Genomic DNA, 25,358 nt, shown 5'->3' on the forward strand with positions numbered 1-25,358 from the left:
CACAATAAAAAACTCTCCAGTTTCAAATTTGTATGCCATAAAATAGTTGTTCGTAATGATACTCGAGTGTAAGTCAAATATTTGTTTTTTATTTTGCTTTTTGTATCTTCTTAAATATTGGTCTCAAGCTAAATATTCGAAAACCTATTAAAAAATTACAAATTAAGCAAAAAATATGAACCGTAAGTTCAGATAAAGATAAAAGTATACAGTAATTAATTTTAATTTTATGTTGCCGTAAGCAGACGCACATTAGTCGAAAAAATGTGTAAAAATGTAGAAAAGCTTAGTTACATTATAAATTATGGCATATCAGCCTATTAAAAAACTAATATCTATTTTAAGATCCCTAAGACACACATAGTGTGAAAAAGTAAGAATTCCAATATTCCCATAAAGGCCACTTCACAAAATGCCCAATGAACGGTAGTAAAACTTTCCGCTCTTTGGTAATTAGGATCAATCTTAAAACTTTATGTGTTTTGTCTGGCATTTTTTTACAATCTTCCAAATCTGTTACAGTCACGTACTCTTTTTTCGAGATTGGAATATAATAACATTTTTAATAAGTCACTAGATATTTTTATGGGGTTACACCAAAATGAAACATAACATAATAACAACTATATTTTTGTTTTTGACATTACAGTTAACAGACGTGAATCGTTTTTAAAAAATTCATAAAATAAAAATTGAAAATTGACTTGAAATAAAAGTTTGAAGTTGTTTTTCTGCTGAACCTTTGATTGGATATCGATCAGTTTTATTTCACATTATAGGTCTATTTCTAAAGAATTACTGTACCAACTTTTTCCGAGAAATGTCAACGTTTTACCCATATACGGAGTGTAAATATAAAGTTGTGTTGTTTCATCTTATTTTGTAACATCCGCTGGAATTAATTAGAAATAAACGCTGCATCTTACTAATATTGCTAGATAGCTTCTTCATCTTTTCTCAGCATTTTCTTAAAAAAGTCCTCTCGATATCTCTATTGTCAAAGATTATACAAAACTTGTAATATGTGTAATAATTTTTTATGGTCCTTTAAAGCAAATTGAAGTAAAGAAAAACACTACTACCATAAACTTAATTGAGATTTAAAACAACAACATTATATTATGTCCCAAGATATGCTATTTTCCTGGATCTGTGGCTATAAATCAACTGACATCTATAGAACCACATTTCATAAGCCTCTAAGCTGCACAGCCAACTCAACTCTACATTTTATCTCTTTATCTGGCTCCAATTGTTCAGTAATATAACAACCTAGATATTTAAAATTGAATATTCTTTGTATTGGTTATCGATATATTTGTAATTTTGTATTTGCTAAAATAAGCGACTAAATACCATGTATTATGTTTTAAAACACTTAAAACACGTGTTAATGAATTCTAAAAGACATTGCAATGCATTTAAGTCAAGACAACTGTATCTTCTGCGTATCTCATGGTATTTATCAGTTATCCATAAATTTTTACACTATATCCCAAGTTGTACAAAGCATGTTTAAAGGTTCTATCTGAATAAAAGAACTTTAATAACAGCTGATCTCAATTAACTGAGGCGATAAGTTTACGTATTCAAAATTAATGTGAAGTTGCATGCGCGGTGACAAGGCCCAACTGTGCCAGTTAAGTATAATGAGCGTAAATATAGTAATGATTGAGCCCTGTCACCCACGCGACTAACAGAGGGTTAGGATCAGATATGTGTTGCCCCATTTTTTAAAGTGTTTTTTTTTTCAAATTGGTCTACTAGCAGCATTGGTCTACTAGCAAACATGTTAGGATGTTTTGAAAGAATAGTACTAAGGCGAATTTATGCAGCAGTGAATGACAATGGAGTGTGGAGAAGACGATACAACTTCGAACTTTATAGAATATACCAGGAACCTGATATCGTAAAACATATTAAGATATGACTTCTGAGGTGGATAGGGCATGTAATGCAGATGTAACAAATTGACCTAGCTAGAAAAACGCTCCTTGATAGACCCATTGGTCAGAGAACAAGAGGAAGACCTAGAACAAGGTTCCTTGATAACATCGATGAAGACATGAGAAATATGGGAATACGTGCGTAGCGAAGAAAGGCGATGGATAGGGACAACTGGAGAGAAATTCTTGAGGAGGCTAGGACCCACACAGGGTTGTAAAGCCAGAATGATGATGATGATACTAGCAACATGGGCCCATTTTACAGCGAATTCTCAAGAAGAAGCTCGGTGGTCACGTGTAATAAGTGTAATAAGAGCACGCTCATCTTCGGCCATTTTTGAAGTACGACCAGTTTTAACTTTTGTTTCAAAATTTTCCGTTTTTTTTTCAATTGTGAAATTATATTTCTCAAAGTTCCTTCAGGAATACTTATTATAGCAATTTTGTGTTCAGAAAGTCCTTTGTTATGGGCCGTAACAATGGAATTGCGTAAATCGTTAAACACTTTCCGCGAACCATTTTGACAATTTAATATAAATTGATAATCTTCTGACTCGGAATAAATAGGCAAATATTTGACAAGTGACATATATTTTTTATTGCAGCAGGCCGCATCATTAGAAAAAGTAATAAAGGAGCAACAGCAGCAGTTAGAACTGGATCGAACTTGGGAACAGGAAAGGGAAAGGGATATTAAAGGCAATGGAAGCTCAAGTCCAGTGTCTGACCACAGAACGCAAGAACACTCACCGCCACCTTCGTCCGACACGCAGAAAAATCTCAGTGCGACGATTCCACCTATTCAGCAGGTATGGACATTAAAACTTCTTATTTATTTTTAAATTATAGTAATTTTTCATTTACCATAATCTGGTTTCTTTCTAAAGACAACCAATAACATTTTTATGTTTTGTGTACATAGTTTGGATTTTTTTAAAAATACATAATTATTGTTATAGAATGAACCCACAAAGCTACCCCCAAATGAATACTCCTATAGTCAGGCACAAACCCCTGGACCGCCACTAATGTCTTCACCCACTTCAAATCTTCACCACATGCAGCAGCTCCTGCAACAGCACGTATTAAGTCCTACGCAGCTACAGACTTTAATGAAGCAACATTCGATACTGCAACAACAGCAACAACAGCACCAAGTAAGTATTTAAAAATCAAAGCTCTTCATTGAATATATATCACTGTTTTCTGATATGCAGCTTGTTTACTTACAGCAACATCAGTTGGCAGAAATAGGCAAAAAACAGATTGAACAAACTATGCAATCGCTTCAAGAACAGCTTCAACTGAATCTCATCCAACAAACACATATCCTACAGAGTACAGACAAGAAAAAAGCTTCAAGCTCAATACAGCAACTAGCCCTGCAACAGCAGCAACTGATACAACAACTGCAATTAGTCCAACGGCAGTATGTGGTACATCAGGGTATGGGAATGCAACCTCTTATGCTGCCTCAAAGTCAAAGTAAGTAATTCAAATGTGGTAATATTACAAAACTGTATGTTTTCTCAAATCCATTCAAATACAAGCTTATTTTACATAACTTGTTTGAGTTTTAGTTTTTTCTTTTTATTTTTAGAGTATCCTTGTCCATATGAAAATTACTTTATAGCATTATTAATACACAACCTTATTATTAATCATCTTATATAATTAAAATAATTTATTTTGATGTTACTCTATTAACGTTCAAGTAGAGTTAGGGCATTGTATCGGGCAAATTTATACCAAAAAAGGAGTTTTAAGAAAACATACAGTAAAATTTCAGGTTAAAAAATAAACAGAATTGTTTATATTAGGGAAAACTTCCTTTAACATAAACTAAGCAGAATACTTATTGGAGAATGTCAGAAGATGTGTAAGAAACCGAAGACTAGAAGACTCATCCTTTTTTAATTCTAATAAAATCAGATCAGAGTTATTTAATTTTTTTGTATAATATATATAATTTTTATTTAATAGAGTCAGTAATTACTTTATTTTTGAAGAATATTGTTTAATCTAAAGAAGATCTACGCAAAGAAGGCAAGTTTTCAGCATTTTGGTACGTATTTCCTATCCTTTTTAATCATATACCTTATTCTTGAACCTGATTCCTTAAACACCACTTACAGTGACTTAGAACAAAGGTTTTCAAATGAAAAGAAACGATTTATAATATATCTATATGAGAAAAGACACAATTTAAAAGTTTTATGTTGCAGCCGAATTTTTACTTTCGTTTTACAGACTTTTGTTTTCATCAAAATGTTTATACCAATTGCCTAGGTTCAGTACAGCAGAATTTTTACAGAAATGACACAAAAGAGAAGTCTAAATTTTTAAAATAAAAATATAATATTAATTTTATATTTGGTAGACTTATTAAATTAAAACTAAAGTTTATTGGGTAATGAGAGGGACCAATAAATTAGCCATTCGGCCATTCCTGTGTACAGTTTCTTCTATTAATTTTTATATACATTATAACTGCAGAACTGAATAATAAACTGTCTATTTCAAGATAAAAGTGCTGAAATAAAATATTTCTTACTAATAATGGTCAGTAATTTGTATTATCCTATTATCCTCATTTGGTATGCAAATCTAGAAAGAGATAATTAAAGCACTAAAGAAAGACAAAAATAACAAAGCACCAGAACTAGGGAACATAAAATATGGAGGTAGAAAGATCGTATCCTTTAGACGAGTATTTTTCATTACAATCGAAGCAGAGAAGACAGAACAAGACAGCAAGGACCTGGAATATATATGTTAAGGAAATTAAAGAGAATCTAAGCTATGGTGATTCAAGATAAATATGTGTATGACCGAATACTTATGTATTGCAGGATTAAAATCGTCTAATATAAGAAATTATTATTCTTTATTAAAAATTATTCTTGTGAAACAGTTCCTTTATTCACAAAAATTCACAAAGCGAATGGGTTTATCAAGCATATTTACTGATATGAATCAATAAATCTAATATGTATTAGCGGTAACTAAGAAATTTTTAATTTGGAATTCTCATCCCTTTTGTACTAACTGATTGTCTAATTATCGCGCTCCCAAATAATCCAGTCGAGAACATTTTCTAAAACAGCCTTGTTTATTTCCTCGTAAGTAAAAAACATTATTCGGATCTCAATAAAACAAACGTCTGTAAAGTTCGTTGTAGTGTTAACAATGACAAGTCTTTCGGGCTTTATTGTGGTTTATTCCTTACGTATAAACGAAAAGATAATTGCGGTTAACGTACTTAAAGTACTTTAACAATAAAATACTGAAAAAAGTATAGATTATACAATGAAAATAGATGTTGAAAGATATGGTAGAATAAAAATGTAACCTCTTCTCGCTAAACATTTTTAGATGAACTATATTCGAAAATAAAATCGTGCTGGTTAAAAGATGGTTTTTTGAATGAGGTTTTACTAATGTTCTAGTCAGTATCTATTGGTAATTACCACAAAAACAGAAATGCTGATGTTTTTGAGGATTACTTTGAGCAAATGATAGGGTTAATTTCAACGAATTTCTTAATTATTTTGCATACTCTGTACCATTCAGTTAGATCTTTTTTTTATTGTTATACCAACAAGCTGCATTTAGCTTGCAAAATGCTCTGCCTTTAAACTAACTATTTTCACTTCATTACCTCAATGGATTTTGTCCTCTTCAGCCTTCTTTCTATATGTGTTGTCGAGGAGTTGGATGGCCCCTATATTGACATGTTGAAGTAGACGTTGTCTCTGCTGGCATATTTGACCATTATTTGTTCTACTGTCTCCATATTCAGATATCGGTGGATGCAGCTGTTTTTATGTACCATGGAGCATCAACGCTACTCCTTAGTTCAGTATCATTCAATTCTTGTTTTTACTGACGCATCCTTAGAGCTGTGCGCCGTATGTCCATACTGGTCTTAGTATGTGTTTGTAAATCAGTAGTTTGTTCCCAATGGATAGTTTAGAATGTTCCAAGCATCCAGTTCAACTTTTGAGTTCTTCTCTATTCTTTTTATCTATATATATATATATATGTATATATATATATATATATATAATATGCAACAGGGACCTCAATGTTATCTATTCTAATAGGCTGATATCGCTCTTTTATAGGAGAAATATGCACTAATTATATATCATTTTATTCAGAGATATGCAGTTTTCTTGCAGTTTCTTCATGGTCTTCTACAACTTATAGGATAGCTTGATCGTTAGCGAAAGTGAAAGAAAAATCTTCTTCAAGGTCTAGAATATCATTAGTTTAAAATAGTTAAAGTAGTGGTCCCAGTACACTAGTTGCGGTACTCCCGCTTTAATTTCTTTCAGCCCAGAATAGTCCTCCTCTTGCTTGACTCTGAAGAATATGTTAATATACAATTCCAATAATTGAGGGTATTGTTTTGGTAGTCCTCTTTTTGTGAATAAGGTCCATATGCCATACTCTGTCGAAAGCTTGAGCAGGATCCAGAAAGCTGGCTAAACAAACTTTCCTTCCAGTGATTTTTCTATTAAATAAGTTATTCCAACCATACTGATAAGATGATATGAGGTTCCTTTCGTCTATTATTGGTTTTAATATTTTTGACCATAGTTTTTCAAATAGTTTCGATAGTATAGGCAACAAAGATATAGGTTTGTATGATAAAATTTCGTTTTTCGAGTTATCTGGTTTTGCTATTATTTTGACCTCTACAACTTTCTAATATATCGGCACATGCTTAAGTCTGAATAATGCATTTATTAAGTGGGTAAGTGTCACCATAGGTTTCACTATGATAGCTGTTTTATAGCTCCTGTTAGTAGATCGAATCCAGGCGCCTTTCTAGGAATTAATATTTTCAGTTACCTTCTTTTGGACTTCCACAAGGTCATCTCGCTCGCCTTGTTTCATAAACATATGAGCTAATCAATGGAGTTTTCTCCATGCGTCTTTCTTTCTACTCGTCTCTTTCGGGAGAGAATTTAAATATTATGTTGTTGTTATACGAATATACGTTATTAGTTTCCCAATATTACGTTGATTTTTATTTAATTTCTTATCGTACTATATTGAAGAATTATTGTTTCTTTTCACTGATAAATTTAAATAACTGAAAACCACATGTATTCATATTAAAATCTAATGTAAACGTTTCTATAATATTTTCTTTATTTTAAATCCTATTTTACTAGCAACAAAATACGACTAGGAACGACATTGTTTTTATTTTTATGTTATTTTAATATTTGTGAATTTTTCATCAAAACTTTGTAAACTCTTTTAAAAAGTTTTAAGAAAATGTCCTGTTGCATAACTAATAAGTTTAAAACCACTAGAAATAGCAATACACTGCATGTTCATCTTGCTAAATGGATAAAAGTTTTGCTTTTATTGTTAAATAGTTGGCGATTGATTATAAATGGACCTCTATCGATATTTTTAATACACATGTTGGAGCAAAATTGATTTTAGAAATTTGTATAGTTTAACAGAATTTCAAAAATAATTGGTATTTCAAAAAACGTGAAGAAAAACATAAAAGTTTTATTTTTTATTAGAACAGTGTTTTTAGACCAAATAAGTTCTTCACCAGTTGAACTACTTTTCTTGTTTTTTTCGTTTTCCTAATTTCTTTTCTAGCCTACAGTCAAACAGTTTTCCTTGCTGATTTTTAACTTTCAGTTTGTATTTTTTTTTTCATTTTCGACTTTAGTAAATAGTGATCACACTGTATATTGTATGGCTAAATGTCAAAGATATTAAATTATTTAAAAATGACACTACACTAGAAGACATCTCATTTACATTTTTGTTACCTTTTAAACCTAAGCCCTTTAAATATCACTATTTTTTTCAACAAAGGTGTGAATATTTCAAAAATTAATAACTTTGGTTTGATTTGTTCCATTGTTCTAACTAACCCTGTATTATCGAAAATATTTTAAAGTTATAGATGTCTTTGATAGGCATCAGTTTTATTATAAACATTTTTTATATACTCCATGATTTAGCCATAATAAAAGAAAACTAGAGGTTTAGCGCACCTTTATATCACACCGATCATATTTATAATAAGAAAAAAATGGCTCTAAAAATTCAGTATATACTAAACATTGTTTAGTTTAAAAACACATTACTTTAAGTTCTCCCAGGTTTGAGTCGTTTTATGTTATTATGATTTGTTTTTAATTTAATTGATACCCTACAATTAATGTATAAATAAGTTTTCTCTATCATATGTATTAAAAAGATAGAGAAGGGTTCATCTATAAAGTATTCATTTACATATTTTAATTATTTGTACATCTTTTGAATTAAAAATTGAAATATATTGCAGAAACGTTTACTTTGTCCTTCTCGTCTTGGTCTTCCCTTATCACAGTGGTGTCCAAGGCGAGTGCCTTTAGCCGGTCCTATTCACGAATTGGTTAACGTGCGCTTAAAACTATTGGCACTTGCCTTTTTCCTTTCATCCCGTTTTCCCCGATCCCTCTATTATCCCGGATTCCTCCGGTCCATCAAAATGCTGCAAACATCAGCCCTTCTCGGCGGTTGTCCAACGGTTTTAATCGCACGTGCCAGTGTCGCTACACACTCGATTTGTAATATGCTATTGGTATTTTTACAGGTCTTAACAGCAGAGAGGTGATGAGTCCGTGGAAGGAGCTTAATGATCCCCATATGACCAACAACAAATCCTCTTTGGATTTAAACGGTGAGTAGAAAATTAAAAATTTTAGATTGTATTATTTTTGTTTGCATTTATAGAAATTATAGAGGACCGCAAGGAAAAACAGACAAATTTGTTTCTCAATATTTTTATTGGAATTTTTGATAATTTTTATAATTGTTCGTAACTGTCCAGTGGAAAACGGAATCTTGAATTCTTCCAGTTACTTGTTGGTTAATGTTATTAGGACTTCCCGTGGTTTTAGTAAGGAACTCAAGACTGTAAATAAAACCGTTTAATACTTCTATGTAAATGTAAATTTAAAAATATAAACAAAACTTAATTAGTTGTAATAATGAAATAAAAATAAATGTTACAAATACATTATTGTTAATGTTATGTTGCTTGTTAAACGGTTTTAAACAGAATGTCTTGTCCGACAGGAGGGTTGATTTCAGTCAGATCTCTTCACGATCAGCCGTGGCCGATTATCTTATCTTCGCGACAAACTGTCGCCGGTATCAAATTTTGCAAAAGACGACAGGGGTGTCGTCAGGTCATTTAGGTTTTAACATAGGCCGCCCCCTTTGAACGCCATAAGGGGGTTCAAAAACCCAAATGTATAAAGTCCACAAGTCAAGATTGAGCTGAAATTGTAAAGTTTATCAAAACACAAAAAAACTAGTTGATTTTCATTCGGTAGCACACATAACTTCACAACCGGACGTTTGTATACACCAAAGTTTATTTTTACCGTTACACTACGCACAATTCCGTAACTGCCGAAATGGATATCAGTCATTCTTCCTAAAGCCCATCTAAGAGGTTCCAGTCCATCTTATATAACAAGTGCTAAAGAACCAATATTGAAAAGGGGTATTCGTATAATAAAATACGTATTCTTTGGACCATCGTGTCCAATAACATTGCACCATTTGCTGCATCCTTTGAAATCTGCTCAATCTGTTTTCCATAACATCTAGCAGATTGCGGTCAGGAACTGATGTGAGAGGTGATCTAACCAGAAAATGTATAGGTGTGAGAGGAAGTAGATCTAAGGGGTCATTAGACTTAGGAAAAAGTGGTCTGGAATTGAGAATTGCTTCAATTTGCCTCGAAACAGTGAAAAACTCCTCATAGGAGAGAACCGTATTGCTAATTACCGATTTTACCACCGCTTCCCAGATACCACCAAAGTGAGGTGAACGCGGCAGAATGAATTTCGAATCGATACCCTCAGAAGAGAGTGTGTTATGTAAGTCAGAATTTCCAGACTCTTGAAAATTTTGGAAAGTTCATTGTTGGCACCTTTAAAGGTGCTCCCATTATCGGAAAGAATAGAAGCGCATTTAGCCCGTTGAGAAGTAAATCGTCTTAAAGCTACTATAAAGCATTCCGTAGTCAGACTACTCACAACCTCCAAGTGTATAGCCTCTGTGGCCAGACAAATTAAAAGTGCTACATAACCCTTAATAGTCTTGTAGTTTCTCGTAAGACGGTCCTTCAAAGGAAAGGGTCCCGCATAATCAAGTCCCGAGTGGGTAAAGGGTCGTGAAGGAGTAAGACGTGAAGAAGGTAGGTTACCCATTAAATAAGTTTCGAGGTTTGGAGCTGCCTTGAAACATGTGATGCAGTTTCTAACAACCTTTCTAACGACATAGCGTCCATTGAGAGGCCAATATTTCTCTCGCAAGGAAGATAAAAGTAGCTGTGGACCAGCATATTGTAATTTCATATGCTCAAGCCGTACAAGTATGTCTGTAAAATTGTGTTTTTGTGAAATAACGATGGCATGCTTTCTCTCGTATCAGATGTTAGCGTTGTGAATTCTTCCACCAACTCGAATTATATCATCTTGATCAATAAAACGGTTCAGGGTGAGAAGTTTGCTTTTATGATTGACCTTGCCATGTTGTTTGAGACCTTTGCCATGTGTGAGATCATTAGAGAAAGATTGATTTTGCACAATGCGAATAAGGTAAATCAGAGAACAGGCAATTTCCGCACGTGTTAAATCGTTAGAGGTTCTTTCTGGCATGGTTAGCCTGGAATTTTTGCAAAAACGTGTATATAGGATACAATTCGTAGTAATTTAATTAAGGAAGAAATTTTGTAGATAATCTCGAGATTCATGCAAATTCTTGCTGATAGATTAACAGTAGATCGAAGTACAGGTATTTTAACTTATTTAAAGGGTTGATGAGGCCAGAAATTTTCAGCCAATGAAAGCCATGGAGGGCGGTGAAACCATATATCAGACTTTTGTAGTGCCGTGGGTGAAATACCACGTGACAATAAATCTGCAGGATAAATATGTTTTAAAGGAGCTACCCTGGTTTTGGCACAGAGTAAATGACAACTTGTATTTCCCAAAGCATCTAAGGAACGAATAAAAATACAAGCACCATATGCTGCAGTAGACGCACTGGAAAATCCATGTAATTGTATGGATGTAAAATTAAAAACAGTAATATATCTAGAAAATTGTAATTTATTAAGATTGACTAATCGAGATTGCTAATTTGACCATTTTGTATGAATATCCATGGGTACAGCTTCATCCCAAGAAATTTTTAGACACCATAAGTCTTGTAGAATGATCTTGGCGGTTATTGTAACTGCTGCTAGGAGACCAAGAGGATCAAATATCCTTGAAATTGCAGAAAAAATGTGTCTCTTAGTAACCTTAGAATTGTTTGCAGTAGGTTGAACATTAAAGAAGAAAACGTCTAATTTGGGATTCCAAAAGAGACCGAATGTTTTGACAGTTCCTAGCCTCCTAGCCTCTTGTTTTGATTCAAGATCATGTTGACAGGCCCAAGGCTTATCCATAGTGATTAATATGAGAATATCGCATTCGAATGTGGTACCCATTGTGAACACAGCTTTGTCAAACCCAATGCTTCAGTCAAACTATTGCTTACACTGCCCAATGAGTTGCCAAAGGGTTCTTTCAGCAGCTCTACGATTTTTAAATATTATATTCTGTACTTCTTCTACAATTTCCGTTGTTGTTGCTGTTTTTGGACGTCTCTGACGTGGTTCACCTTCGGGGCTTGTACGACAACGTTTAAATTCAGCAACGTATCTTTCTACTGTACATATTGAAAGCGAAAAGTGCTTATACACTTTCAACATTCGTTCATAAATTTCCTTTGCTTTTAAACTTTCTAAAAAAAAATTTAATCACTGTACGATACTTGATTTTTTCCATTATAAAAAATACTGTGGCACGTCGATATTAAATGGCTTGTAAACAAAAAATAAATTGACAGATTATAATGAAACTTCAGATACGTTCATATAAAGAGTTTACCAATATAACCAAAAAATTAAGGATAGTAGCAATGCCGTCTCTTATCGAAATGCAAAACTTATTAAACAGCCTATTATTATGTCGTTTATATTTTTGCAACAACTTTTTCGACTCCATGCTGACTCACTTATCTTCTTTGCTGTGTTTATTATATTTTTTCCCTTTCCCTGGTTTTAAATTTCTATTCAAAAAATAGTAGGTACATCTATCTTTTAACTACGTAAAAGGTGACAAATTAATTTAAAACAGTATATCATTTTTTCAATATTAGGGATGTTAGCTGGTACATTTGTGTGTCACTACTTTAAAATAAATAGATCACATTATATTTTAAATAAATGTTCATACAAAGAGTATGAAATAAAATACCACCTGTATCAAATATATGTTGTCATTTACTAAGAAACGTTTTATTGAGACCACCAAAGTAACAAATTTTATTACCCCCATTGGCCATGCCTCTGTGGAGATCAGATTAAATTACTGAAACTAAGGTACATATATAGGTATTTGTGTCCTATACAAAAACAAAAAAAGTCAAACACAGCAAAACATTCGCACAACTCTTTGTGTTGCTCCCATTGAATAACAAAGTTATAGCTATTCAGTTTCTGTACACTTGTTATGACTGGTAATAAGGGAAAAGTCAGCGAAAAACTTACAAAAGAAATATCAATAAAACACACTTGAGTGGAGAAACTGTATAAAACTTCGTGAATCAGATTCCGGCAATAATCGATGCTCGATTTACCAGTCGAGATCTAATGAATGGTGATACGAAATCCTGATTAGAATATTTCGATAACATTGCTATATAAGTAATAATATATATTATATTTATATAAATGAAATTTATATATGTTATTTATATATATATATATATATATATATATATATATATATATATATTTATATATTTATATTAAAGCTAGGGCTAAGATTAATACTATTACAAGAATTAATATTTCGTGTTAAACCGCATCGATTATTATCATTGCGCCAATGTTGTCAGAAAATATTTTGATAAAGTGGAAATTAGGCGGTTTGATTGGACACCACTTAGTCCAGACATCAACCCTATCGAACATGTCTGGGATGAGTTGGGCCGAAGTATCCGAAGGCATACACCGGCTCCAAGAACTGCCCAGGAGCTACGAGAGTTGTTATTGCAAGAATGGGATACCATCCTACCATCGACCAGAATGTGATTCGTGATTTAATTGAAAGTATGCCTCGTCGGCGACAAGCTGTCATTAATGCAAGAGGGAGAAATATACGCTATTGATCAAGAATTTTTTTCCAATAATGTTTAGTTTTATTAATTTTTTTTGTCAGTTTCTTAACAATAAGTCGCACTTTTTTTAACTGTAAACTTGTTAATTTTATTAAATAAAGATCAAAATCCAAAATATTGCGATTAATTCAATACTAAATATAGTACCAATGGTTTACAACCTTAAACAGAAATTTACAACCGAAAATGTCATCGAGACATCACAATTTCAATGTGGCCTAAATTTTTTGCCTGCCAGTGTATATATATGAACGGTTCGTTTATGAATTTGAGGAACAATATTGTTTTTATTTTTTCCAGACACTTCCCCAGGATTATTAGGTATCCCTCCGAGTCGGTCTAGTAGAGATGAGCCAATGGACGATAAGCCAGATAGGTCTACAACACCTGACAGGGTACACCATCTCTACGGTCATGGAGTTTGCAAATGGCCAGGTTGTGAAAACCCTTGTGAAAATTTAGACGCATTTATCAAGTAAGTATTTTTTAACTTTTATATTTAAACACCGTATAGTATCGTTTTTTGTATCAACTCAGTTGGCTGGCATAAACCGGTGAATATAGTAGTCCCCCTTTCAATCGGGGAAGATGTATGTTCCCTTTAGGTGAAATCTTATAATATCGACCTCGTGTTTATCAAATATAACCATGATTTTCAATTAATTCAAAGGTTTTTAAACATATCTTCGTAGCTAATTGCAACTAGTCTTAAAATGTTTCACTGATGATGGTTCGACTGGACCGAAAATGTTTTGAAGATATTTGTAATCCTTTTGGATAAATTTTAAATATTGTCAATAAAATATACCATTATACACTAGACGTCTTTACTTCTCTGTAAGTTTTTTTTATATAAATTGTTCTGTGTTCACATTGAATATACAAAATGCGTGTTTTCTTCGCTGACTTCGTGAAAATATTTATTTGGAACAATGCTACGATAATATTTTCGGGCAAAAGCCTTTATTTTTCTATTTTATTGAAAACAAATTCAAAACAAATAAAAAAAAACAAAGTAATTATTGGTTTTTATTGCCAGCGTTCAAGACATAAACAGAAAAGTTTTGAGAAAATCTCGCTTAAGTTTGTCGCTTTTACACTGTTTCCAAATAGTTTCAGCGATAAATTGGAAATTTATAGGTTTACATAGATAGATGTTATGCTTTGTTTTGCTAACCTAACTGGATAAATCTATTACAGGGTATTGATTTATTATATCTGTATAAATTTAAATATAAAAACGACAAAAAAATACGATGTTTAAATCAGCTAATGGTCGTATGTATGACATTATACGAATAGTTAAATGGATTATTCTTTTCACATTAAACGTACCTAAACCATAATGATCTATGCTCTCTCATAGTTCAGTTCATCAATCATTCCACCATTTAAAATTAAGATCTTATTTTGTAATAGTAATTTTATTTTCAAATGAAGCTTCTAGATGGTCTCTTTTGTCACAATAAGGTTTAGACCTTTTTTTTTCGGAAATCTGTGTTTACTGCTAAGGTACTTAAACGCAGACAGAAGTCAGAAATCAGTTATCAGGGATCAGTGACCTTTTTGACCTGTGACAACCAGTTAGGCAGAGGTCCCAGTATAAGAATAGATCACCTGGGCTAGATCAAATCCCTGCTGAGCTACATAAAACTTTTAGACGAGGAAAACATTACCTACTTAACTATTTTTTTTTTAACAAAATTCACATTCAAGAAAAAATACTAGATGATTAGTTAAAGTCACTGTTTAAGATTACCAAAGAAAAGCAGGTTTATCAAATGCAGCGACTTTAGACTAATCAGTTTATATTTACACTGAAGATACTTTCACGAATTATACAATACAGAGTATTCTTTCTGTGCGAAAGTAGAATGGGTAATAAGCAATTTTGATTTATAAATGGTCTAGGAACTATAGAGGCACTATTTTTTTCTCTTACAAAAAAGTTATGAGTTCCGAAAGAACGTTCTTGTTTGTTACATCGACTTTGAGAAGGCATTGGATCGAGTACAACATGATACACTTTACGATTGCCTGAGGACAGCAGAACTTGACCACTACGATATAAAATGCTAAAGTAATATTATAATCAAGTAGTCTCTATCAAAATTGGAGATAGACATACCGAAAAACTACCCATTGAACATGGAGTACAACCGGGTTGTGTTTCGTCACCGAGTCTTTTTAATCTATACTCTAAAGAAATCTTTAGGAAGATTTTGGATGATTGACAAGAGGGAGTAAGATTAGGTAGAGAAGTAATCAAAAATATCAGAAACTCAAAATTGGAAAATTTACAAGATCTCTAAATATTATTAAATCCAGTCAGTAAAGGTCGTCTGCCTCTTAATAGAGAGGGAATAGAACGTGTAAACCATTTTAAAGACCTTGGTAGCTGGTTAAATGTACATTGTGACTCTGATGAAGAGATAATAACCAGGATTAATAAATATATCACGTACAGGCTTTTGTGACCTGGAAGGTCCAATTTTATGTAACAGAAACCTGTCGATTCATATTCGCAAGAAGGTTCTGAAATGTTATGAAGAGTAGAGGAACTAAAAACCATCTACTTCGCCTTGCATAAAATGTTTTTTTCTTTTTCGCACTTACACTGTGGTGTATACAATCTTAAATGTGGCGAAGATATAAAAACTTACATCGGTCAAACTGGTAAAATTTGTAACAAACGAATTACAGAACACAAAAGAGCTCTCAATAATAGAAAAACAGATTCTACGTGCGCATTTCACCTTCTATACCGTAATTATTCTTTTAATGACTAATTTCATATTCTTCACATTCAAAATAAAGGCCTTAAGCTGTCTTTATTAGAATCTATGGAAATTAACATATTAAAAATACAGATATAATTCTTAATGACCAACTTGAGATAAACAGTTCTCCCCTCCTCAACTTATTCAGTTGAAGATAGTGTCAGTGTTTTATTGTTAGATAAAATGAATTTTCATTAAGTTACGGTCGAATCCATCACTTATTAGGAACTAGTTTTGTCGACATTTGTGTGATAAATTAGCTTTCTGTCTTTTGGAAGAACGTGGAAAAAGTAATCATAGTAGTTTTTGGCATTCCTTGTAAATATTAACATATTTGTTTAGCTATACACATTATAAAACAAAATTAAATCACATAATTAATTGATCTCGGTAGCAAAACAATATCTTTAATCAATATCAGTTACATTTTTAAATCGGTCTCACCATAAAACATTTAGCCTTTAGATCCGGACCATTGTTCATAAATAAAACATTTCCATCTAAAGATTTTATCGCCCCACAACGGCATGTTTGCCACCCTGTACAAAGGACTTGGGGGACGAATAGACTCCTTGGGAGATTAACATTAAATCCGGCAACGTGGCGATCAAACGCCTTGCATATTAATTAAACATGGCGTAATTAGAGTTTTTAAACTACGCGGATGTCTTCTTTAATTTATGCCAGGTTGGTTTTTGCCTTTTTCTTTTGTGACTTTAAACTGCGGCGACGAGGAGGACAAAATTTTCTAATTTGATGTTTCGGTTAAATCCTCTTTCTTTCAGGTATTAATTAGTTCAGAAAAAAGGCAAAATTAATGTTGACTTTGACGCAAATTATATCGCTGTCGATGCTTTTTTGGAGGAAAACAATAAATGTCAGACGAACTGTTGGCGCTAAAGAGTTTAGTGTACAGTGTGAAAATTACTTTCTATAAAAAATATGTTGGAACATTTTTACGCACATCAAATTTTCTGTTTTTTGAATCACGTGCTTGTTTCAGGCATTTAAATACAGAACACATCTTAGATGATCGTTCTACCGCTCAAGCACGGGTACAAATGCAAGTAGTCTCACAATTAGAACTTCAACTACAAAAAGAACGAGACCGCCTACAAGCCATGATGCATCATTTGCATCTTTCTAAGCAGATGAGCTCTCCGGATCCTCATAAAGACTCGCCAGTTGGTTCTGTGAAGCTACCTGTCAGTTCCGCTTTACCCCAACCTCCCGTTTCTATGGGACCTATGGTCTCGGCAGTGAGGTCCCCAGTGTTGCATTCACCCTCACCGAACGTTGCAGGGCCGATACGGAGGAGACTGAGCGATAAGTCAGCATTGTCTTTAGCTGGTGGTAAGTATTCTTTATTACTTTCTTGTCATGATCTCTATCCTACGTATATAATACATAATCTGATTCTATACTCAAAACTAATTTTACTTTTTTAAATAACAAAACTTAAACAGTGTTTCAATGTAATGATGCCATTGAAATGCAAAGAAACAGTTTCAAAGGTAGTAGATACAAAATATTAAAGAGTTAAAAGGCAGTTTAAATAATACCAAATAAGTTTTTATGCCAAATCCATGTATGTACCAAAGTAAATAAATATGAACTATGTATTTTTAATATCGAAATCAAATTTATGGCTATAAAAATGAGCAAAATAATATTTAGTAGCTGATTGTTCTTAGAGAAAACAAATAGCTTAATTTTCTTAAGTTCACGTCAAATTGCTCATAGAAAGTTGGTATAAGCCACTGTTGGGGTATTTTTCCACTTTTTTAACTGGTAAATATAGTTGAAGATCAAGGTAAGTCTTTTTATTGCGCCTTTGTCCATGATTTTTATTCTGCGTATAAATCGTCTAGTCCTGCGGCTTTTCCTTCGTTAATGCTGTTCAAACCAGCTTCTACTTCCGCTTTGAGAATCGGTGGTCCGGTATTCGTCATTTTTATTTTGTCTATTATCTTCAAATGTTGTCACATAGTTCATCCATGTTGTTTTTATTTCTTTTATATCAACTATTGGATTTCCTTGAACCTCTGTTAAGTGTTCTGATCATTTTTATTTATAGAGGCCTGCTGCTTCTTTGGTCTTTTTGTGGGGGTTGAACGGACCGTCCTCGATTGATCGTTCTAATATCTCGATTTCTTAACACTTTTCTTTCAGAATTCTGTTTTTAGCTTCTTTGACATTATAAATTTTGCCTACTGCGTACATCGTCTTGACGTACCAGATGCATATTTTTTTTAGATTTTCTGGGCACGTTCTGTCGTTTTACTTGGTGGTTTTGCTTTCTAACGATCTGGGAGACCTCATGGTTTGTTGTGTTATTCCTCCCCTGCCAGGGAGTTATACCTCCCTCTTGCACTCCAACATACATGATCACTAGTCTTTACTCTCAAAGCTATAGCCATGATAGATATACAAAAGATTTTCTTTTCTTGTAAGTTGTATAAGAGGTTTTTTCGTTTCTTGTACACCCTTACGCCGTTGACCTATTTCTAGGTTTATTCGTTTTAAGGTGAGTTTCCCATCCCTAGTACAAAAGAGTGCCTACCACTTACTAACCTATCCGTCCAAAGCCATTAGTCAGTAAGTGGGGAATTGCTTATACCGGCAATCACACAACGAATGACTCGTCATGCTGGTAAACGGATAGCGAATGGGGAAAAAATTAGGAATGTGTGAGTGGAGGGAGGCGCTGGTTACGCAGTTTGTGTGTAGGGTATGTAGCATATAATGCTAACAAGTAAAACTGACACATATCGGCCAAATATTTATATACTGATTGAAACTGCTTGTGTTTTTAGTTACAAATATTTAATAATTATCGGAATGTGCCACTGCTAAATTATTTTAACAATCAATAGATTTTTAGTTTCTGCAGAATATATAAAATCTTTAGATACCTTAATACATATTGTTTTATTATTCACCTTGTACATAAATATAGATTAGAGTAATTATGAGAATATTAAACTATGTAATACCACACTGTTGCCCAATAAAAATAATTTCGAACTGTATCAATAACATTATGTTTATCTTTTACTTATTTTCATTTTCATGCTGCAACATAGGTTTACCATACATGTTGGAAAGAGCTGGATTAGATGTCCAACAAGGTATAACGTTTGCAGAATAAATAAACAAAACAAACTTATAAACTCTAATTGTAACAATTCTTTTTTTCAAGTTTATAATTTTATTTTTAGTAATATCTCCATCTTGAAGTAGGCATTCTAGATATTCTATTTATTTTCTTACTAAATTTTTAGGTTTTTTGAATCTGAGCCCGTTTGCACTGTCTTCACTCTAACTTTGTTTCAGTATTTTATACTAATCCCACATTATGCGCATATACATTAAAATTTAAGAAATATCTCCTTGGTACTTTCCTGTTACTGATTTAAAACTAATGATAATAAATATGACTCTCACACTGAGCTCTAATGAAATTTTCCTTTCATACGACATTTATCAATCTCTCCTACAACGATCATGACTGTAGTTATTATTACTTTTTCATACATGTCTGACACAATTTATGGAGTTGTTTGCACAAATCTGAGAATTGTCTTTAGCATATAAACATGTGCATACAGTAATATCATATAGGTAACTGTATTGTTATCCAGTATACTATGATAATCAGTCGTTTTTTGCTATTTTTCTGAAGACTTCCTAGTCTCTATTATAGCTTTTTTAGTGGATACATTTTGTTTATTACAAATATTATCATGGCAACACATGTCATACAAGACAATAAGTCTGCCATGACTTTCTTCATCTTTCCGTCTTTCCTTTATTTAATTTTGTAGACCATTTTGTTTTTTAAACGTAATCAAAGTAGAATGTTATTTTTTCTGTTGCAGAATCTTTACATCTTAAACACATGGTGGTATATACATATAAGATTTTCTAAGCTTCTATTGTTGTTTTGTTTGCTGTTCTTTTTGTATTCCTTTCCAACAGTTGACTTATTTGACATTCGGGGTCGGGGTTCGACAATTTAGAATTCTGGTCCTATTTTTCTGTTTCATTCAGATCGTGGTTGGCTATAACAGATGTACCTGTCAGATATATCCATGGGTCTACGAGTATAGTAAAATAGTATAGAAGAATTCAGTGTTAGGTTCATCCAAGGGCATCAGATAGTATGGTTACGCCACTGGATATAAAACATATAAGAGTACAATTATTTAAAATAACTATTTTTAGAAATAGCTGATCCACGTAATCTAAAGATCAGGTAGATTTAATAATTTCTTCTGTTATGATTTTGAGAAACAATATATTGTGGTTTTTAATACTTCGATTTGAATTCTGGTAATGAAATTATCTATTATTTACATTTATGAAAACATTTTGGGTGGTAATGTTTACTTAAAATCAAACAGCTAAAAGTATAGTAAAAATCGTAAATGTTCAGTTACCATACATATTAGATATTATTGTTTATCGTTTAAAATAATTTACTAATTAAAGTTTCACTCACATGTTACATAAATTACTACCAAAATATGATTTACATAGAAAATTGAACCTTCTCATGAAAATTCGTCTATAATAACAAAAAAATCCAAATCGTTACAATAATGAACAAAATTGTATTTAATTAGTTGTTTTTTACCAATAGATGTCTACCTGTTTTACAAATTTTTGTTTATCCAAATTGTACACGTATGCTGGGTCATAAGAAATCGTGCGAGAGCACGTGAGAGCCAACACTGAATTCTTCTCGTGAATTTTGCTATAGTAACCTAAACATGTGAAGATACTTGGTGCTTAGACACGAACCAGGAGTTTTCTATAAATGTAGTTATATAACGCAAAAATTTTGCTAAATTTGTACTATGGTTAAATAAAAAGTTTTGATCGTAAATCGTCATCTAATGGAATAAAATATATAATATAGATTTGTTGAGTAATTTACTAAAATTATCTTAGTTTGTTCTTTAAAATTTTAGAACGCTGTATAGAACATAAAAAAAATAATAAACAGTAATAATTGGCCTTTGGTGAAATTTTTTAATATTTACAGAAATTCAAAGAAATAGGGAATTTTACAAGAATGCCGATGTAAGGCCCCCATTTACATACGCGTCCCTAATTAGACAGGTAAGTTTCAATACGAAATTGCTGCAATAAGAAATTACATCTTTATCCCTTTTCAGTCTATTATTGAATCACCCGATAAACAGCTGACACTCAACGAAATATACAATTGGTTCCAAAACACATTTTGCTATTTCAGGAGAAACGCTGCTACTTGGAAGGTATTGTGCTATTTTTTATTAAATTTAAAGTAAAATTATAGTATACTATTGGTAAGCATTACATTTTTATTCAAACAAAATATTTAAAACCTGCACAGGTTAAAATAGTTACGTACATTGAAAAAAAATCAGTAAAATGTCCAGGATATATAATTTAGCCAAGAAAAGACGTAAAATACTTCATCTTTCATTAAAAAAAGGTGTGGGAAAATATTAAGCAAAATGATAATGAGATTTTCCTGCTTTGTCGAAATTCCTTATACCCTTGGAACTTAAAAATTAATAACTATGGATAAAATATTACAATATTTCATAAAACAAACTCTTCTTCATCTTATATTTAGGCAAGGCAGGCATGTCTCTGCACTTGGTCGTAAGACCTTTATACCAAACCCTCTGCTTTCATTAATCTCCATCAAGAAGTCCTGAGCTCCAGATAAAAATCAGTAACTTTCTTATGGATCGTTTAGACATTTAACAAGATCTGCAAAAGATACAACTGTCTAAAACCAGCACCACGAAGTAGGTAATAGGACATACCGTGCAATCCAGAGGACGTCTTATCCACCCGAAGACTCACATGTAATCATTTGTCGCCCAGTCTTTAAATCAAGTATTGCCCCGAGTTCCACACTGAAGGCAGGCTAATTTTAACTTCAAATCACCACTGGTAGTCTCTAGAATGTACGTCAGAACCAATTTGGATTCAGTGGCCTCCTTCAATCTTAACAACTTTCCACTGACTTTTTTCTTTAAAAAGGTCCTTTGTTATATTAAAAGATATTTTCTTCAGTACATGTAGGTACACCCGAAATACCCGTCCATAAGTGAATTTTTTGATATAAAGTATTACTTTGAACTTCAAGTTTTTTTGTGGTATAGGCTCTATTTCATTATTAGACACCATTTTAATTGGAGTAATTCTGGGTATCACTGATGTCGTGATCTCTTATAGCAGTTTTGTTACTCTACCACAATCTTCTCGGGGAGGAAGTTGGATATCTGCTCTTTGTTGTAATTTTTTCGGAAGTATAAATGACATCGTTATGGAACCTCGCTTAGGCCTTTTCAAGGTATGGCTATTCCCTTACCAGATAGTTTAAATTGGGAAAAGAGCAGACATCCGTCTGCGAATGTGATTTTTGTGGTTGTAATTTGTAGTGTTGTCAGAATTGTTGGTTGAGGAGGATTGTTAGATCTGCGATATCTTAGTGACGTAACTTCTAGGTTGTCGAAGTACTCGTTAGGAATCTCGTTTCCAGCCAAGTTGTTAAGTTTGGCTGGGAGGAAAGAAACTTCCTTTTTGGGGAGCCTGGTGAGTATTTGTCCTGGACGATGGCATGATGATTGACATTTTTTTTGCTCTTATTGTTCGTAGGAGGACTTATTTCTTGCCATGAGAGCAGATTCTGCTCTCTATTGTAGGTATATCGGCCAATTGGTGGATTAATGCCGACAGATAGTCTGCACGTTTCCTCATGATTTTTTTTAATATTTTGCGTTCAGTGGCCATGATAACAATAATTTGGCGGTTGTTAAGAAAGACGTATAGTACGGACCTGTATTCAACAATTTTTGTAAGTGTGTAGGAGAGTTTTATGCTAAGTGCTGCCGAGTTTACCTGATAAAGCTTCGAGCGGTCTAGTCCTCTTTCTCATCCTGTTTAGAGTGAGGTTTAGTTTGGTGTCCCGGTTGAGATTGCTCTTGGGATTTGTCGAATACAGATCGATTCCTCAACGTCCCGTCAATTGTTCCTGAGGAAGGTAGTGCAGTATCGTCAGCGTGTAGCAAGATGGATTCGAAATTATCTGTTGGGAGGGTAGATCGCTGTTTTAAACTGTTTATAAAATAGGTGCTAAAATTGAGCACTGGGGTACTCCAGCTTGCTTGTGGAGAATATATCAGTGATTTTAACTCGGATGTTCCGATTGGAGAGATAGGAGAATCATGATTGTATTGGCCACTTTCCATGGGGTATGAAAGTAATTCAGTAAGAGGAATGCATTGATTATGTTGGTAAGCAGTAGGATGATACTCTCTGGAAGTTTTTTGAGGCATCTATGCAATCTGGGTCATGAGACGTGTTTTTACCGTAGTTACACATCTCTCTGACGGTGTCCTCCTGCGCAGGAACCATAATCGGATTTTGGTTTCAAGTTTAAACCACTTTTTAAAATTTGGACTGTCAAAAGTGATAAAACTTGCCTGTGTATTTTTGAAGGCTTCTGCTTTATCTTGTGGATTGGATAGTATGATTTTATTTACTTAGAGATGAGAGTGAGGCGTTGACTTTTGTTTGGTTAGGGTTTTGAATTCGTTCCAGAATTTTGAACCATCTCTGTGGTCCAGACCAGAGGTAACTCATTTCCACCGTTCTTGTTTGAACTTGTTAACGTCTAGTCTTATGGACTTTGGACGCTGAGAGTCGGTTTTATTCTTTTTTGATGCGTGGGTCTCGAAATCTTTTACACCCTTTGATTAATCTGAGCTTAGTTTGGATTTAAGTGAGTATTCGTTGTGGAAGCATTGGAGTATATGGATACATTTTTATTATTGGACTGGGTAGAGATGAAGTCTCACGAAAAAGGATTTCAACTTTAGAAATCCCTGTGTCAATCTGACTGGTTGTTGATATGTTACCTAAGTCAGGAATGGTATGATCGGAAGTACTTCTAATAGACGAATTGCATTTTATAAGTCTGTATCGCATAAGTTTGATGATCTTTCTAGTATCATTACCATACTCCCTTATGTCCTTCAGCCTCTTAATGTTAGTACAAGGTCTAATACAAAAGTATATATGACCTGGTGCCTCCAGTAGACTGTTCGTTTTTACTCAAAGCACAGTACAATACGATTTTACCTTGCGTGTTGCTGCTCTCTTGATCCCCTAGCACAAGTCCTTCACTACAACAAGGTGAAACAGATCAATAGGGAAGTATAAATATATATATATATATATATATATATATATATATATATATATATTGTTTAACATAATAAACGTATAATGTATATAAACATAATTTTTTTGAACAAATTGCTGTTGCTTTTTAAAGTTTTCAAATAGAAAAATCACAACAATATATTTGTATGTATTATTAATAATTATGCGAATATACAATAACATAAATATACGTTTCTTATATAAATACTCACGTCTCTTTGTAATGCCTCAATATTTTATTATTGATTTTACTATAGGTTTTACGATTTGCAAAAAGTAAAAGCAATATCGAAAAAAACAGATACGTTGCTGACCTATTATGGACACTTTACTGATAATGTTCAAGAAAATTAATACAAAACATTTTAAAAACAAACAATATTTGGTAATTTATAAAATGCCAAACCACAAAAAAAGTAGTGGTATTTTCATGTATAGTCTAAAGATTTTAAGTGGCTTCACATCCAGTATCACATTCATTTTCACTCATATTTTAAGCATTATGAACTTGGCTCTATATTTTGTCCATTTTCAGTAAATTTTCAGCCTTTTTAAGGATTTTTTTTAACTATTTGAATAGTATGTAATTTACAGTTTTAAGGAGAAGAAAGAAATATTCAATTTTAACAACATATATTTGTTTAACATAATCTACTAGAAGATACCGACATCTGGAAGGATTTTAACAGATTTTATTTTAAAATAGAACACTTTATAAATCTGTTTTTAAGGTTGTTCCTCGATAAGAACTTCTATAAAAAATATCTTATTTGAATATCTTACATATTTTAGGTTATATTATTTTGTTGGTTTGACTGTGATTATAAAATAGGTTCTTTAAGAGATCTGCCTGTACTGAATGTTTCTGGAAATAACAAAGTTTGAGCAGCGAATTTTTAATATTCAAACAATTAGAAGAGAATATGTTGTTACAGATAAAAAAGATCAGACCAATCCATCAAATTTCAGAGAAAAACTTTTCAAAGGTCTATACCAGGAAGCTGAAAAAAAAAGTGAAATACTAAAAAATACATTAGAAGACGAATAATCATATTTTTAACATTTATAAACGTTTTACATGGGTATTTGAGATATCTTATGCAAATGCCTTCTTCTTCTAGTTCCA

At 32.7% G+C, this 25,358-nt stretch overlaps 1 protein-coding gene across 4 annotated transcripts in view; it reads left to right on the forward strand.

Annotated features, from left to right (window-relative positions):
- The window catches only part of LOC140452434 (forkhead box protein P1-like), a 426,859-nt gene that overhangs the window by 374,169 nt on the left and 27,332 nt on the right, over positions 1 to 25,358 (forward strand). For 2 of the 4 annotated variants that reach the window (XM_072546691.1, XM_072546694.1), the window contains 9 exons: positions 2,552 to 2,755; positions 2,906 to 3,103; positions 3,164 to 3,431; positions 8,569 to 8,655; positions 13,521 to 13,695; positions 17,004 to 17,353; positions 19,087 to 19,131; positions 21,051 to 21,127; positions 21,184 to 21,285. In XM_072546691.1, coding sequence (XP_072402792.1) covers positions 2,552 to 2,755; positions 2,906 to 3,103; positions 3,164 to 3,431; positions 8,569 to 8,655; positions 13,521 to 13,695; positions 17,004 to 17,353; positions 19,087 to 19,131; positions 21,051 to 21,127; positions 21,184 to 21,285 — 1,506 coding nt within the window. The remainder of the gene's footprint in view (positions 1 to 2,551; positions 2,756 to 2,905; positions 3,104 to 3,163; positions 3,432 to 8,568; positions 8,656 to 13,520; positions 13,696 to 17,003; positions 17,354 to 19,086; positions 19,132 to 21,050; positions 21,128 to 21,183; positions 21,286 to 25,358) is intronic. The other 2 variants (XM_072546692.1, XM_072546693.1) reach the window with 2 other exon arrangements.

Source organism: Diabrotica undecimpunctata, chromosome 10 (genome assembly GCF_040954645.1).
Source record: "Diabrotica undecimpunctata isolate CICGRU chromosome 10, icDiaUnde3, whole genome shotgun sequence".
Lineage (NCBI taxonomy): Eukaryota > Metazoa > Arthropoda > Insecta > Coleoptera > Chrysomelidae > Diabrotica > Diabrotica undecimpunctata.